Source organism: Falco biarmicus, chromosome 14 (genome assembly GCF_023638135.1).
Source record: "Falco biarmicus isolate bFalBia1 chromosome 14, bFalBia1.pri, whole genome shotgun sequence".
Taxonomy (NCBI): domain Eukaryota; kingdom Metazoa; phylum Chordata; class Aves; order Falconiformes; family Falconidae; genus Falco; species Falco biarmicus.
In genome coordinates, this window is record NC_079301.1 from 23,047,540 (window position 1) to 23,063,136 (window position 15,597).

Here is a 15,597-nt window from a genome sequence, read left to right on the forward strand (position 1 = left end):
CATCCAGACTCCCAGATCTCACGCACCAAGGACACGCAGTTTGCCCCTTTATTTCCCCAAGCCCGATAAGCTGGAGGTACCAGGAAAAAAATAATTCCACTCACCAAGTGCCTGTAGCACAGGGCAGGCAGGAGCAGCCCAGCCCCTCGCTCGTTCCTGCCCATCCCTGGACATCCACACAAAGCCGGTAAAGCAAGTCCCAACCCACGCAGGAGCCCACCCCACACTGACACCCCTGGGAACCTGGCAGGGTGGAAAGGGATGGCGTTGGGCCCCCTTGCCCACTGCATTTCACAAAGGCAAAGTTCAGAGGATGGGAGCCTCGCCGTGGAGCGGCAGGGAAGATGAGGGGAGCAGCAGAGCACAGGTGAGAGCCCGCTGGCCCAGTACCTCCATAATAAAGCACCTCCTGCACTTTGCGTCCTGTTCGAACCCCAGCACTGGGTTGGGGGAAACGCCAAGTCAAGCACCCCAGGTCGCACCCTGCCCTGAAGAAGGGTGACAGCCAGAGCAGGCACCCAAACCTCTCCCCAGAAGGGTCCCCAATAACGTACTTCAAACTATGATATTGTAACACCCCCCCACCAGGTCCCTTCTTTTTCTGGCGAGGGTGAAGAGGAGGGTGCCCTACGGCCACTCGCACCGAGCATCGCCCCTGGGATTAGATTTTAGCAACAAATAAAAAGGGATTTCCAGGCGCCAGCGCCGGGATCGCAGGCTTGGGGCTCTTTATCAAGTGCATGGCTTGTCTCCAGCTCTGACTTGTACAACCAGCTGTTTGCTGAAGGGAAACCCCAGGGCTCCTCCTGGAGTCCCTCGGAAGGTAAAGCAATGGAAAAGCAAAAGCTGGACCAGGCAAAACCCTCCGAACTGCCCCGGGGAAGGGGAACCCCTTCCCAGCCAGCGCCCTTGGTTAGGGCCAACGGAGAAAAAGCTCCAGCTAAAAAACGAGTACAGTCTCTCTCCTGCACGGGACTTTTGATGAAAGAGTTGAACTTGTTTTTGTCAGAATTAAAGGAATTCAGTAAAAGCAGCCAGGGAGCAGTCAGGAGCTTCTGTCACCCCCATCCTGCTGGGGAGGGGAGGGCACTGGTCCCAGCATGGAGCTGCACTGCTGGACCCGCACAGCCCCCCCGTGCCCGGGCACAGCACAGCGCTGCTGTGGCCACTGCAGCGGGTAGTTCCACTGTGAATTTCCCTACACAGAGAACCACAGCTTAGAAACAAGGCTGGAGCTGAAATGAGCATTTCCTTACACAGACACCATCTATGTTGGTTCATGGGATCAGCAGGTTTTCACGTACAGGCAGCAAAGTCACACTCTGAGCTCCTATTTCCACTTTGACATGTACCAGACCTCCAGCTGTTAAAGCGTGCATCCCCATTTGCAGGAAAATTATCACTTTCCACATTAAAAAGCAGCAAGAGTGGAGAGATCAGCTCAGGCAAGAGGGAGAGGAAGGCCTTATACCATCGCACCGTTTCTCTTTTTCTTGCCCTTCGTGACCTTGTTTGGTTTGGCATCACGAGGACTATAAAACCCGGCTGCACCAAGGACCAAGCCTCTCTGAAGCCCAGCTCCACCAGGCTTTCCCGCAAAGCTAGGGGCCATTGTCCCATACTCTCAACCTTCCTTTGCAGGGTCTTCTCAGGCCAGCCTCCCAAGGACACCTCTCCCACGGCAAAAAAAAGGCACACGATAGGCACACCCGCACACCCGCGGCCGCTGCAAGCGGGGAGCTGCTGAGCAGGTGCTTGCTGCCCCGAGCTCCCGTTTCCAGCGCTCCCGTTTCCAGCGCTCCGACACACAGGCAGGCAGAGCAGCTGCGGTCCCTCTCTGCCGGTGTGCTCCCTGCCCTGCCGCTTCCCCGAGCGCCTCTGGGATAACCGGCCAGCCAGCTGCCATGCTCCAGCCTGCTCACGGGGTTCTCTTTCAGTACCTTTTGTCCTTAGCTTTGCACGGGGCTACTGCAGCCTTCCCCCAAGGGGAGGACCAGGCCCTCATGCATTGCAGATCTAACTGAAGCACAGACCATGTTTTCCAAGGTAGAGTCCTCCTGGGTACCATAAGGTAAGCAGAAAAGTAGAAAAGAAAAGCTTTGTTTTTCTGGTGTCCCAAGCATGCTGCAGGGAGGAGGAGCCTGCCTGCACAGGGCAGGCATCCCCTGGAAGGAGTCCCCGGGGAGGTGGAAGGAGGCAGCTTCGCAGCTTCTTCCCTGGACTTGGACCCAGACACACAGAGCATTCAAGCAGCAAAAGGGGGACAACCCTCTCCACAGAGGACAAAAAAGCACTTAAAGGCAAAGCATCTGCCACCAGCCACAGCAGAACACAAAGCATTTCAAATTGTGAGCAATGCTGTGATCTTTGTTTCAATCTCCTGCTGTAGAAATCCACCACAGACAAAGTCAAGGCATTTATTTTCTAAGCAGAAGGTATCTGATCCATTGGCAACACCCTGGTTTGATTCAGGTTTCAGCTATACAAGAATCCAAGACATCAGCACCTCACTGCCACGTAAAAGCAGTGGCAGCAGGCACTTGCTTTTGGATGGCTTTAGAAAATAAGCAAGCTGGCTTCTGATCCAAGTAGAGATGAAGCATTTTTTTTAATATTTGAGAAGTTTAAAATTGACCAAATTTCCAAGCAACCCTGGCCAGGAGTCCCTGCTCCCCCCCAGAGCAGGTTTATCACAGGCAGCAGCAGCAGCCTTGCACAACCCACCGCCCCCTGCCACCAAGCCTCCACCAGGCTCTGTTGGTGCCTCTGGCAGGGACGAGGGGAGTTGTTACCGTGGCCCCTGCGGCTGGGGCTGTGCAAAGCGCACCACCTGCTCAACTGCCAGAGGTCTGTCCGTCGGGAAGCAGTCAGAGCCCCCACTCCTTAATCCTCAGCCGTTTCTCACCAGCTTGGCTCCCTTCTGCAGCCTCGGTGGTGAGCGGGGGTGAGAGGGAGCTCTCCTGCCACCGAGGAGCCTCAGCCACGCACCGCAAAATGACGTCTGCTACAGACCGAAGCCACGATGAACATCAACCTCCAGAAGCATTCATATACCTTCAAAATTCCAGTCAACAGTCACAATTTTATTAACAGGAAAATAATTTGGTAAGATCTGGACAGGGACTTGAGGAGCACAGACAGGGCATGCGTTAGGGGCTGACAGTGGTCAGGAAGGGCTTTATTGCATAGTTGTTGGCAAAAGGAGACACCGAGCGGTGCACGTACGTAAAGTGGCAGTGCTGCCAATCCTAGAGCCAGGGTCCGGGCCTGAGTTGGGTGCGGGGCTGAGGAGAGGAGAAGGGAACAGCACACACATCCATGTAAACGTCCCGGGCACATGGCTCTCCAGGAGGACATCCTCAGCCACCTAAGACACTGCTGATTAAGGAAGAGGTCAGTTGTGCAATATCTAACACGATCAGAGTCTACTGGGAAGCGCGGTAAAGGTGGGGCAATAACTTAGGACTCAGCCTTTGTGATTTTAATTACATGCTCAAGGGAAATCAAGAAGAAATCCTTAGGGATATATCTAAAATAGGGATCTCTATGAGAATAGAACTGTTAACTCCTTCTGCCTCCTCCTCGGGGTTCTCCTGGCAAGGCAGCATCAGAGTAATTAAATACATTCACAGAAGATTAATCAAAATAAGCTTCTTCCCTATCAGAAACTGGGCCCAGTTTAAGGAGATCTGGTCTTCTCGGGGGTTTGGGTTTGTGGGGCTTTTTCCTTCTTTGCAGCAAAACATACTCAGCTAGAACATTTTTTTTCTGCTCCTCTATTTTGACTTTACAAGGTTCTTATCTTCACCAAGTGGCTAATTGGGAATACATCACCCCTGAGTTACAGCCACATCTTTCTGCCACCACCTGAATGCTGTGTGCAAAAATCATCCTCCTTCAAAATTTCTGAAGGTATAGACCTTGTCTTTTCCTCCACATGTTAGTAACAAGAGTTCAAATAAAATAAGAAGAGGAGATATAATTCTATAGCATTTTGCTTTTACTCCTTCATGGAATCTTTCCAACGCAACTTCACAAAAGCAACGTAAATATAGTCTTTTTTTTTCTTCTAAAAAGAAGATTATGTTCCACAGATTATGTAGTGCAATTGGTTATCTGGTAGAAAAAAAATTATCTTCAGCTCCATGGAAGAAAACGCTGAAAACAGTTCCATGGTCTCAATAAAAATAGGAAAGTATATCCAGGATCATCTATAATAAAGTTTCTTTTGTGTTGAACACACAATACCTACTAGTCTGCCTTTAATTGAAGAGTATAGAGTCTGGGTCCTGGTTAGCCAGCTGTGCAATGTGCTTTAATACATCCTTTTTGGTGATGATTCCAAGTAGCTTCCTGAAAATATGAAAACATGTTTTTTAGTGCATCAGCACCCACAGAAACTATCCTGGCTTAGCTTCACATATTTTAATGCCTTGCAGTTGCTGAAGAGCCTTTTCAGATCACAGTGCTGACACTCCACACAAAGTATGGTACTCGCAAGCCCCAACAGAGAGTCTAAAAAAGGTAAGGAGGTTATAACCAAAAGACAAATATTAATAATTATTAACACCCACCTTCTCTGAAAAGATCAACCTGAATGCCTAGTGCTGCATTTTCAGTCCTGGTACTCCCAATGAGCTTCAAAAAGGTGCCAAAAGGCACGCCAGGAACTAGGGCATTAAGCACGCCCCGTCTGCTGGGGAGTGATGCTGAGCAACGTGGCGCTCTCAGAAGCCAAAAAGATCAGCTGGTCCAACGCACCTCGGCAGGGAACAGGGAGAGAATTCCTGCTGGTGCCACGCTTCAGGGAACAGATCACTTGGTTTCTCTGTGCCCTCATTCCTTCCCACCTCACTTAACACACTCTTTCTGATCGACACCAAAGCAAGTTGTAGTTGTTACACAATAGACACGGCCAGATCTGGATCTGAGGAGACCACAAGCCCTTCCCATCAGTTCGAGAGACCCATCACCATATGGAGCTGTGACTTCACCTCACAGGCTTTATCTTACTGCTTCAACTGGAAGAGGCTCAGGGAGGTCACAACTGCTTTTTTCCAGATAACAATTGCTCCAGGTGATGCTCAGTGCTCTACACCTCAGAACTAGATGGAGAGGACGTTCTGACTCAGGTCTACATGCAACTGTGGGACCCCAGGGCTCTGCCTCCAGCATTCTTACCCGTTGTGAGTAACCAGGCACTGGCGCAATCCCAGCTTGCGGAATATATCCACGACGATTTCCATAGGTGTTTGGTCCGTCACTGTGAAAGGACTGAGGTCCAGGATGCTCCTGAGTTTCAGCATAGAGGGGGAACTTGGAGGCAGTGGAGGAGAGTGGTCAGTGAAATAAATAATTGAAGTGCTCACAATCCCATCCTGCTTCTTCCGGGCATTTTCTGGAAGAAGAAATATTTGATTAAATATCATCCCTCCTTTCCTTTTCCAAACTGAAGAGCATACCCTTTTCTCTCTCTGCCCACACTGAGACGGCCTTCAAAGTCCTTTCCTTCCCTTCACCTGCGCTGTTTCTCAAGGCAACCAATGACCCGAGGAGGGTGTAATCTGTTTCCATCCCACCTTTAATAACCACAGTGCAACCTCTAAGGTCTCCAAAACTTCACCCCAGGGTGAGATCAGCATACGCCTTCCCCAATGTCGAGGCTGCCACGCATCTCAGCGTTTTGCTCTGGCTGTGTAAATGCAAGTTCTGGAGATCTTTAACCTCCCAGTTTTAAGAGGAGGTATTTAAAATGCTTCACACTTCTATCAATCACCGATTTGGGTTCTGTGCAGAGTAGCTAATGAAGTATTTTTAAGCACTTAATGTACTGGCACATGGTCCCTGACCCTAGAAAACAAGTACTTGCCATTACTCAGATATTTACACTAGTGCATCACCCAAACTGCCTGTCTAGCAGGAATGTATCAGCCACATTGCAGCTTCGATCTGTGATTCACATTCCGAGACTCACTGGGGAAGGGGCTAGGCCTGGCAGCCCAAACACCAGACTGGATATTCAGAGCTGGCCATCAAAAGCAAAATCCCATCCTGTGCATATCTTAGGGAAAAGATTACTCTTAATGAGTTCCTGGAGATTCAGAATTACACAAATGCAAGAATTTATGGTCATACCACAAAGCAGCCTTACAGAAGGAAGGCAATGCACACAATCTGACAGTACCCCTTTTTTTTGTTTCATTCCATATTGTCATAAGCATTTGGCCAGATACTTATCAGAAGGAGAGCAACGTCCACATGCTTCAAAAGATGCACTGCACATCCTAGAACTACACTGAAAACTTACCTTGAGAGGGAACTCATGGGGTTGATTCACTGCTGCAGGAAACAGTTATAAGAGCTACTCTAGCTCTGCCACGGGACAAAGCTAGCTCAGGACCAGGCCTTCACACCACCTCTACAGAAAGTCGTAAAGCTTGGGCTAAGACAGTGCATTCAGCCATGTGCTGGAGAATATGCCACAGAGCTCATGTGTCTTCAATCCTCCACGATGACGCTGGTCCCACGATTGCTTTCTGCTTTTGCCAAGGAAGCTGCCACCCCTGGCCCAGGCAGTGTGCTCTCTCCCACTCCCTCACACCAGCGCCTGCGTGCCCTCCCCGAGAGCCAGAAGGGGGGACTGACCTGCAAGAAGCTAACCAAGCAGGGAGGGAAGGTGTGTTTTCAGCTGCCTCAGTTCCCCATCCAGCTCACCACAGGGCTTGCAGGAACGTTGCTGGGTGCCAGCGTAAGGAAGTGCGTGAGCAGCTCCAGCTCACCCCGCTCAGCGTGGATGCTCGGAGCCTGGGCTGCGGCTGGACACAAACCACACTGACTCAACTTGCACCAGAGCGTGGGGCTTGGTACCCCACGGCCAATCTTCGCTCCAGCGCAGGCATAACTTTTAAGGACTTACATGCCCACGTACCCCTCAACCCTAACACAGATTTCTCCTGCTTTACCAAGAGAAGACATACTGTCTTGCTCAAGCCAGCAAGAGACCAGAATTTCTACTTGGGTCTCGTGCTGGGAAACAGCTCTTGCAGGTTTCTAAGGAATTTGAGAGCAAGAAGAACTTAAATGTGCCCTGAGCTGTAACGTGGAAAAGTATCTCCAAAGCAGCTCTGCTCACATCACAGATGGAAACTGCATCTGAGGGATGCCAGCACAGAGTTCACCGAGTCCTGCCGGTACTGCACACCGCCTGCCCCACAGCCACCAACACGGGAGCACAAGTGAAAGACCAGGCTGGCTTTGTGTGGCGAAGAGAGATGGAAGACTAACACCAGTATTGATATTTATAGGTTTGACAGCACCACATCAGTAGTGACCCAACATTCAGTACACAGACCAACCAGACTTTTTTCCTTAATGAAATAAAAGAAGGTTTGAGACATTAACAGTTAAGAAAGCTTTCCATGCCCAGTCATCCACAAAGTCAGGAAGGTTCAGTAAGCCTCACGCTTCACAGCCGTGCCTTAAGGTTAATGAATTCAGCAGAGCCACACTAATTGAACTGAGCAAACCATCCTGTCCTCCTCAGTCCATGCATGCAGACCCCATACTGTTCAGGGATGGAGATGCAGGCACCAGTAAGCATTGTCACCATCACTACTAGGGGTATTCCAACTCATGAAGTAAATTACAACTAGTGCCATTTAAAGCCTCTGATGGCATAGAATCATGGAATCATTTAGGTTGCACAAGACCTTTAAGATCATCAAGTCCAACCATTAACCCAGCACTGCCAAGGCCACCACTAAACCATCTCCTTAAGTGCCACATCTAGAAGTCTTTTAAATCCCTGCAGGGGTGGCGAGTCCATCACTTCCCTGGGCAGCCTGTTCTTGTGCTCGACACCCTTCTGGTCAAGAAATTTTTCCTAATATCCAGTCTAAACCTTCCCTGGCGCAACTTGTGGCTGTTTTCTCTCAAGTAACAAGCAATAGGACAAGAGGAGAGACCTTCACTTATCTGTGCAGTATGTTGCCTCTTACCAATTGAAATGATGAGGTCTCTCCTGAGGACAAATCCAACAAGCCTTTGGGACTCCCGTGACACCACCACCGGATAGCCACTGTATGTGGTTTCATTGATGATGGTCTCGACGTCTTCTACGGTCATGCTGTCCTGAGTAATGACAGTCAGAGGAGGATCGTTCCTCCGTGGCCTCATTACATCCATTGCAAGTGTCTTGTGTGAGAACTCCTCCTTGGCTTCCAAGAATGGGTATCCATTGAGGCGAATGTGGGCATCATAAATCCCTTCCCGCCCAATGGCATCAGCCACCCACTTGCTGGTCATGGCTGCTGCCATCAGAGGAACAATGTATTCCAGTCCACCAGTGAGCTCAAACATAATGACCACTAGTGACACAGTCATTCGGGTAACGCCACCTGCAAACAGAACACAGGAAGACAGACAGCATCAACAGGCAGTTCTGAGGGTTTCCAGGCTGGAGAGCTCTTCTGAGGTTTGCTACAGCCGTCTCCTGCCAACGTATCTAGAGAAGGTCTTGTATCAGCACAAGGTTGTGCTGTTGACTCCCACATCACATTCAGCATCACAGTGGGAGCCAAGCACTTGTGGAGCAGAACACGGTACTGAAACTGTCTGCTCCTTCCACGGAATATCATGCCATGGGCTGGCTTACAATGGTTCGTCACATGGTTTTGATAGTTCTTTCCCTGAACTCAGAAGCAACCTTAAAAGACAGCTAACTTCCATCTCGTGTTACTTAGCAAGCTGCAAAATAGCCTGGCCATGCCATAGAAGGCTCTTACACATACCTCCATAGGCAGATTTATGAAATGTGACCTCTGACAGGCTGTACACAAAAGGCAAGTGTCATCCTGACACCGCTGGTTACCAGCGCTAATTCCCCTAACAGCAAGCCCTTCAGACAACTTACCTTTCAGGTTTACTGGCTTTCAGCCAGACATTTTGACTACTGTTCATTACACTTTTGTAGGTTTTCAACACTAACATAGTTCAGGCATTTCAAGAGAAAATAGATGAGCCTTCCTAAATATTACTTACTTTTTTTTTTTTATAACAGCATTTTATCTCAGTGTATTTTAATTATGCTTTTGAGATTCAAGTCCCAAAGCTACTCCCAAATATTTCAGAGTAGTTTTTCTCCAATAACCATCTCCTAAAGGGGCACATACCCTTCAGCACTGTCCAGTGGTAAAGAGAGCAGTTAATGAAGTGGAACCATATTCATTTTTCATTAATTACATGCAAACAAGAAGGTGCATCCCCTTAAAAAAGGCCAAAGATGGGCTTTGGTAGCATGCTTTCATTGTTCCTGAAACGAGAGTTTCCTGATACAGTAAAGTCATCCCTTAAGAGTTAAGCATATTATTCCGTGGAGGAGAGGACAGGGAATTACAGTGAAAGTGAAGTTCAGTCACGTGCACTCAATTTCTCAAATTCAGCCAAGCAGAACAAGCGTTACCAGAAAGCAGCGTGCTTGAAAGAAGTGTTACTTCGTAAGATTTAAGGCCAGAACAGGAAGCAAAGTGAATTAAAACCCCACAGGAAAACCTGAAGTCCCTGGCCAGTCTCATTTGTTCTAGCTGCCTACTGAGGAGGCTCCCCACTGAAACCTGTCATGTCCAACGATAAGTTGGTGTTGGCAAAAGAACGCAAACAGGATGTGGAACACATTGTGCGTTCTACTACTGAGTTTCCTGCTCTTGAGACGAAGCCAGCTTCTACTGCTGCAAGACCAGCAGTGGCGTTTCACTACGACAGTCCTTTACGTGGCCAACCAAGACCCAAACCACAGCTTGGGCTTCAAAAGACATCTTGCTTACCTAGACACGCTGCAGCCCCAACCATCGCATAGAGGCCAGGAGTGATGCAATCAGCTCCTTGACTGCACCAGCCGCTGAAGATGGCCCAGTCGTGGTGGTAATAGGCCAGCTGCTCCACCGCTACGCCGAGCAACCTGCCTGCTATAGCACCCACCGCCATGCTGGGGATGAAGAGACCTGAAGGCACCTGTGAAAACATGCAGCAGTAAACACACCCTTTCTCAGATATTTCAAAAGACGAGTGACAACAGTTCAAAACTGGACTGAGTTAGAAGTTAAGCTGAAGTTAAAATTGGCAAGGATGCCTTGCTCTGTCACCTCTGTCGTTCCTGCACCCTCATGCTTCAACAGTTTGAATTTACTTCTTTCTGAGCAGGAGAAAGAGCCACACAAGAGGGTAGCGTGGAACAGAACAACCTTTTTTTAAAAGCTTATATCCCAAGAGAATATAACACAAGAGGGTAGCGTGGAACAGAACCACCTTTTTTTAAAAGCTTATTTCCCAAGAGAATATAACAAAGCTTTGCCTGCACACCGCTAACACTCCCCTGGTGCCTTTCCAACCACAGCAGTACATGTTTATTGCAGGCATAGGATTTTCCCGCACTACTGGCTTCCCGTACTGGGAATGGAATCATCTTTCTTCCCTGGCAGAAATTCAGACTCCACCTTGAAAGTGCAGAATTAGCACACACAGCGCAAGTGACACCCAGCAGAGCCACTGCCAGCAAGTTTCACCTCTGCACTTCAGCTGTTCCAGGACTCCAAAAGTTCCTGTTCTTTGAAGTCAGAATCCTCCCCCCTTTCCTTTACACATTTGTCACACAGCTTTCCCACACGTGCATCTTTCACACAGACGGGATGATTGCCTTTGAATGTCAGCAACCACCTCATGGCAACAATGATGCCCAAACCTCTGTGGTGGGGTCACCTTTCTGGATGGACCACTGGAGGACTGGGGGGCAGGGGGAGATGCTCACCCCATGCTGAACACGAAGGCACTGACCCCACTGCAGGAAAGCTCAGGCCTAGGCACTATGTCTTCAGCTGGGAAGGCTGCCCCCAAACAAGTTCAAAACCATCTGACCAAGGAACAGCTATGATAAGGAACCATTTACAACTTAAGATACTTCGCAATTAGCTATTGCACATATATCAAAAAGGCTTAAGGCAGGACAATTCAGAAGCATTCTGTGTCTGGAAAACGGGACACAAATTCCTGAGACGCCAGCTTCAGCAACTGCATCTGGTTCTCACACCCAAGCTAAAAGGTTTCTATTGCCCTCAGTTACAAGCAACAGAACAAATAATTGCAGTCTGTCACCTTACCTTGGCCCCTTCTTAACAGGGCTTGGGGAGGAAAACATGTTTGTTTATTGAGCAAATAAAATTCTAAGACCTGGGGTTCCTGCAACGGATGAGAAGAACATGAGCTCCTTTACAGGTAATTCTCACCTTCATGCCAAAGGTGAAGATCGTGATGAAGACTTTCATTATAAGGGCCAAAGCCAGCTGCCACATAGCAGTGTAAACTCCTGGGCCAGCAGCTCGGTCTGGCAGGTCATCCCCTTTGGTGCTGTTGAAATCATTCACATACTCGCAGAGCTTGGATGAGTCCAAAATCCCACAGTCATTGAAGAGCTCAGAAATTAGCTCGCTGGTGCTCATTCTGGTGTACTCATTGGGGAAGGCCAGAATGGCTGTGATCGCAGTCACCACAAAGACCTCCAGCACAGGGTATTTACCAAGCTTGGTCATCTTGCGTCGCCTGCACCAGGCAATGTTGCTGCGAATGAAGAAAGCTCCCCAAAGCCCACCAAATATTCCCAAAAGAATGAAGGGCACAAGCTCTAGGAGATGCCATGGCATGTGAAACTCCACATAGAAGAGAACCAGGCGACTGTTCCCAAAAGGGTTGATGGAGCGCAGCGTAAACGCAGCGACCAGAGCAGCAAAGAAGGAGCGCCACAGCGTCTTGAGAGGAAAGTAGTAACTGACCTAAAAAGGAAAAACAAAGCAGGTTGTCACTTTAACACTTGTCACCACACCAATCGCTGCGCAGTAACAAAATCACCACCGCACAAAGTAGAAGCCAGGACTGAAACTGATGTGCGCCAGCTACACACCCTCCTCTCCAGCCAAGCACCCCAGGCTTTATTTTGAGCTCCCATCCACTGTGGACCGCAACAGCCAGGATGGGTTCCTGGCCTGCACACTTCCGATGCAGCAAGTGCCCTTTATGATACCTGAAGTGGAGACGACTTACTCTGATAATAAAAGCTGTTACAAATCAGCTGTGAGCTGAACCCAGAGAACTATTTGCCTTGCATGCTCTGCAAGGCCCAGAAGCACCAAACAACAATTCTTGCCATAGCTGCCACCATAACTATTACTCAGCTGAGCAAAACCATCCCATTCCTCCTCTGAGCTAAGCCCTGAAGCAAGCAGCAGTGATCCATTTCATGTCCGAATCAAAAGAACAAGGATTAGAAGTTCCTTGGGAAGAAAAGGGGTTTGATAAGCCAGACAGGTTTGTCCCCAGGTACCCGGGGACACAGCTGTCAGGACAAAGTGGGTGTACAGAAAACATGACAAGAGGCTGTGGCTGTGAGCAGTCAGTGTTGCCGAGCATGGACAGACCTGGGGAAACCAACAGGTTTATTGCAAAGGTACGGATAGACATTATCCAAAATAAACTCTCCAGTAGTCGTAAGGATTACCTGTAACCCCAATAAGCTTTTAGGATGCTTGGCCTTGTAAATACACCACCAATCAGTATTCAACAGGGTCTCCTTTCCACACCCAAGCAGTTATGAGTGGACTGTATTTTTAAACCAGCAGGATCAGTTCTTGCAATAAAACAGCTCGTCAAGAGCTAACAGAAAATGCTGATGTTACCTCTTCCAGGCTAAAGAGCACTCCTCCGATCGGTGCACCAAAAGCTACAGACACACCAGCAGCTGCAGCTGCTGATAAAACCTAAGGGAGGAACCAAAGACAGTCAGACATTTTCAGCCCCCCCGCAACCTTCCTCCTTTTATTGATTGTCTTTACCTAAATTTGTACAATTTTTATCTCCAGTGAGTGCACAGTAAGCCAGGGTCTGACCTGTTTTAAAGGCAGCAGGGAAAAGGTGGAGCAAGCCAGTTCCCTAGGGAGAAGGGCTGCAAGTAGCTACATAGTGTTTCAACAGTCTCAACCCCAAATTAGTAGAAGAGGCATCGCTGGCAATTACCTTCTTCTGTTTCAGCTGATTTCATGCTATATGCTTTCAGCTTATATAAAACATCAGTAAACCAGAAAAGCAGTAATTTCACCTCCCAGAACACACTGACTTTCCCACATTTGCCTGTCTCCTGTTCATACGATTTCTCAGAACAGAGTAACACAGGGCAACTAGAGGTGCTGTGGGGCCACCCCAAACCCTGCCAGCCCACTGCATGGATTCTGATTTGGTTTACCAGAAGGTAAACTGGCCAATGTGGTACTACGCATCCCACACCGATCGTTATCCAGTGACTTGTCCAGAGAAAAGCTTTACGGCACTGTGACAAAACACTCATGGGCTTCATGTTAGACATTAGCTTGGTTCTTACACTACACCCATTGCTGCTTCCCTGAAGGCAAAGCCCTTCGTTCTACTCCTACGGTCCCTCAAACAGTCCCAACAAAACTCATGGAGGTGCGCAGCAAACAAACAAGTGTGGCAGAACTGGGTCTGCAGCAGGTTAGTGCCAGTGAACGCTCCCATCACAAATGAGATGATGACCTGCGCTGGGGTGTCACTTTCTAACTGAGATGGCTTTTACTCCAACAAGGTGTTACGCTGAGACACACCAAGAATATGCCAAACCAGAACAATTTCCACCCAGGGCAAAGCACCAGACCCACCGCTCTCCCCCAGACCTCAGTGGTTTGACAGCATCACTGTCTCTCCGTACCTCTCTGCGCTTCGCTTCATTCTTCCTGTATTTGGTGAAGAGATGACACAAGATGTTTCCACAGCAGCAGGCAACGTGCACCAAGGGCCCCTCTTTGCCCAGGCTCAGCCCAGAGGACACTGCCAACACTAAGGTGATGGTTTTGATGATCAGCGTCCACTTGCCCAGGTAGCCTCTAATGATGAAACCACTTAAGATAGTTTTGATCTGGAAGTCAAGCACACAAAGCTCTACAGGCCTTCATTCAAGCCCTGGTCAGAGCTCCTTTTTTACTACACGGTCCTAATCCTGCCCCCAACTTTCTCCTACAGCTTTCAGAATCCCTCTCCAGCTATCAAAAGTAACGTAGAGTCAGTAAAAACATCCCTCCATGCAAAGGCTGCCATTTGAGTCCCTCCTTCAGGGCCACTAACCCTGCTGAAGAAAAATCTGAGGCTAGCTTTTGTAGCCTTACACAGGCAGTGTGCTTTTGTTCATACCTCCTGCAGTAAATGCCAAAACATTGTGGTTTTTAAAGGGATTGCACAGAGACTTAAGTACTAGACATGTTTCAGGAATAGCTTGGGAAAAAACCCATATATTAAGCCACCATCTGAAGTGCAAGAAACTACTATTCCACAGCAGGCATGCATAGTCTTTGGATGGTGGATCTACCCCACCTTAAAAAACTCAGCCCACTTTCATTCTCACTCACCTCTGGGATCCCTGAGCCACAGGCATAAGGAGCAAACCCCTTCACAAGTAACACAGCAAGAAGGGAGAATAACAACGCCCAGATAACGTACATGAAGTAGTTGAGAATATATGCAAAAGCCCCCTGAAACGCAGAGAAAGTCACCCACTTTAGATAATTTCAACTGACATCACATCAGATCTGCACACTGAAGCAAGCCCACAGAAACAGCAGGTAATCTCACATACAGTTATCAGCCAAAAATGAAGAGAACTACAGTTAAGTCTGAGGTTTCAAGGACAAACTACATTTCCTGGGTTACAGGAACATAAACCAATCATCTCTCCAAAGCCCATTGTATAAAACAGCAAACAAGGTACACGAGTAGCTTGGTACTGGGACAAATTTTGTCCCAGTCAAGCTGGCTGCTCCACTGGACAGAGCTGCCAAAAACACAAGACTTGAGCTCATCTGGCATTCCTCTAAAACGCTCATGGGCAAAATATCCTCCAAGCAGCAAGTCTCAGACACGTGACTAAAACAGTGCACTTGAAAATGTGTCAGTTTTGCTTACCCCCTCCAAGGAAAACTCAAACAAGTAACTTAGGTGTTGATTTACACCCTTGGAAGCCCCCAATGATGAACGATAAACCACTGAACCACTTAGAGCCTGTACTTCTGGTACTAGCAAGGGATGATACAGGCTGGGTAAACAGGAGATTCAGCAGCAAAACCAGCTGTAGGGACACATCACCTCTCCATGGCCAAGGATCAGTTGGGACCAGCTCTTCCACTCAGGACACTTGTCTCTGTCTGTAAAGGTTGTGTTTGATTTCCAGCAGCAGTGCTCGTGGTTAAACCAGAAGCCTGCTAAACACACTCCTTCTTTCAAATCTGTCATCCAGTGGGCAGAAATGTCTATCAGACCCGCTAAGGAACCTAGTTTAAAGAAGGAAAAAAAAAAAAAAAAGAAAATTTAATAATCGCTTTTATTCAGACTCAAACATCTGAAGGTTACAGTCTGCCCTACTAATTTTTGACTTGCCTACCAACAAATAGAGCAGTACTGATATTTTTGCCTACAGTTAACTTTTATTCTACAGAGAGCTAAATGGGAAGATTTGCTTAAATGTACACATATTGAAAAGAGCAGATCAGGAAA

At 48.3% G+C, this 15,597-nt stretch overlaps 1 protein-coding gene across 19 annotated transcripts in view; it reads right to left on the reverse strand.

Moving 5' to 3' along the window:
- Window positions 1–3,062: 3,062 nt before the first annotated feature.
- LOC130158692 (H(+)/Cl(-) exchange transporter 5) overlaps window positions 3,063–15,597 on the reverse strand; it is a 43,961-nt gene continuing 31,426 nt past the window's right edge. For all 19 annotated transcript variants that reach the window (XM_056359587.1, XM_056359580.1, XM_056359583.1 and 16 more), the window contains 9 exons: window positions 15,190–15,374; window positions 14,457–14,579; window positions 13,763–13,969; window positions 12,720–12,800; window positions 11,277–11,819; window positions 9,822–10,008; window positions 7,998–8,396; window positions 5,182–5,398; window positions 3,063–4,353 (listed from right to left, as the gene is read on the reverse strand). In XM_056359587.1, coding sequence (XP_056215562.1) covers window positions 4,263–4,353; window positions 5,182–5,398; window positions 7,998–8,396; window positions 9,822–10,008; window positions 11,277–11,819; window positions 12,720–12,800; window positions 13,763–13,969; window positions 14,457–14,579; window positions 15,190–15,374 — 2,033 coding nt within the window. In that variant the 3' untranslated portion in view covers window positions 3,063–4,262. The remainder of the gene's footprint in view (window positions 4,354–5,181; window positions 5,399–7,997; window positions 8,397–9,821; window positions 10,009–11,276; window positions 11,820–12,719; window positions 12,801–13,762; window positions 13,970–14,456; window positions 14,580–15,189; window positions 15,375–15,597) is intronic.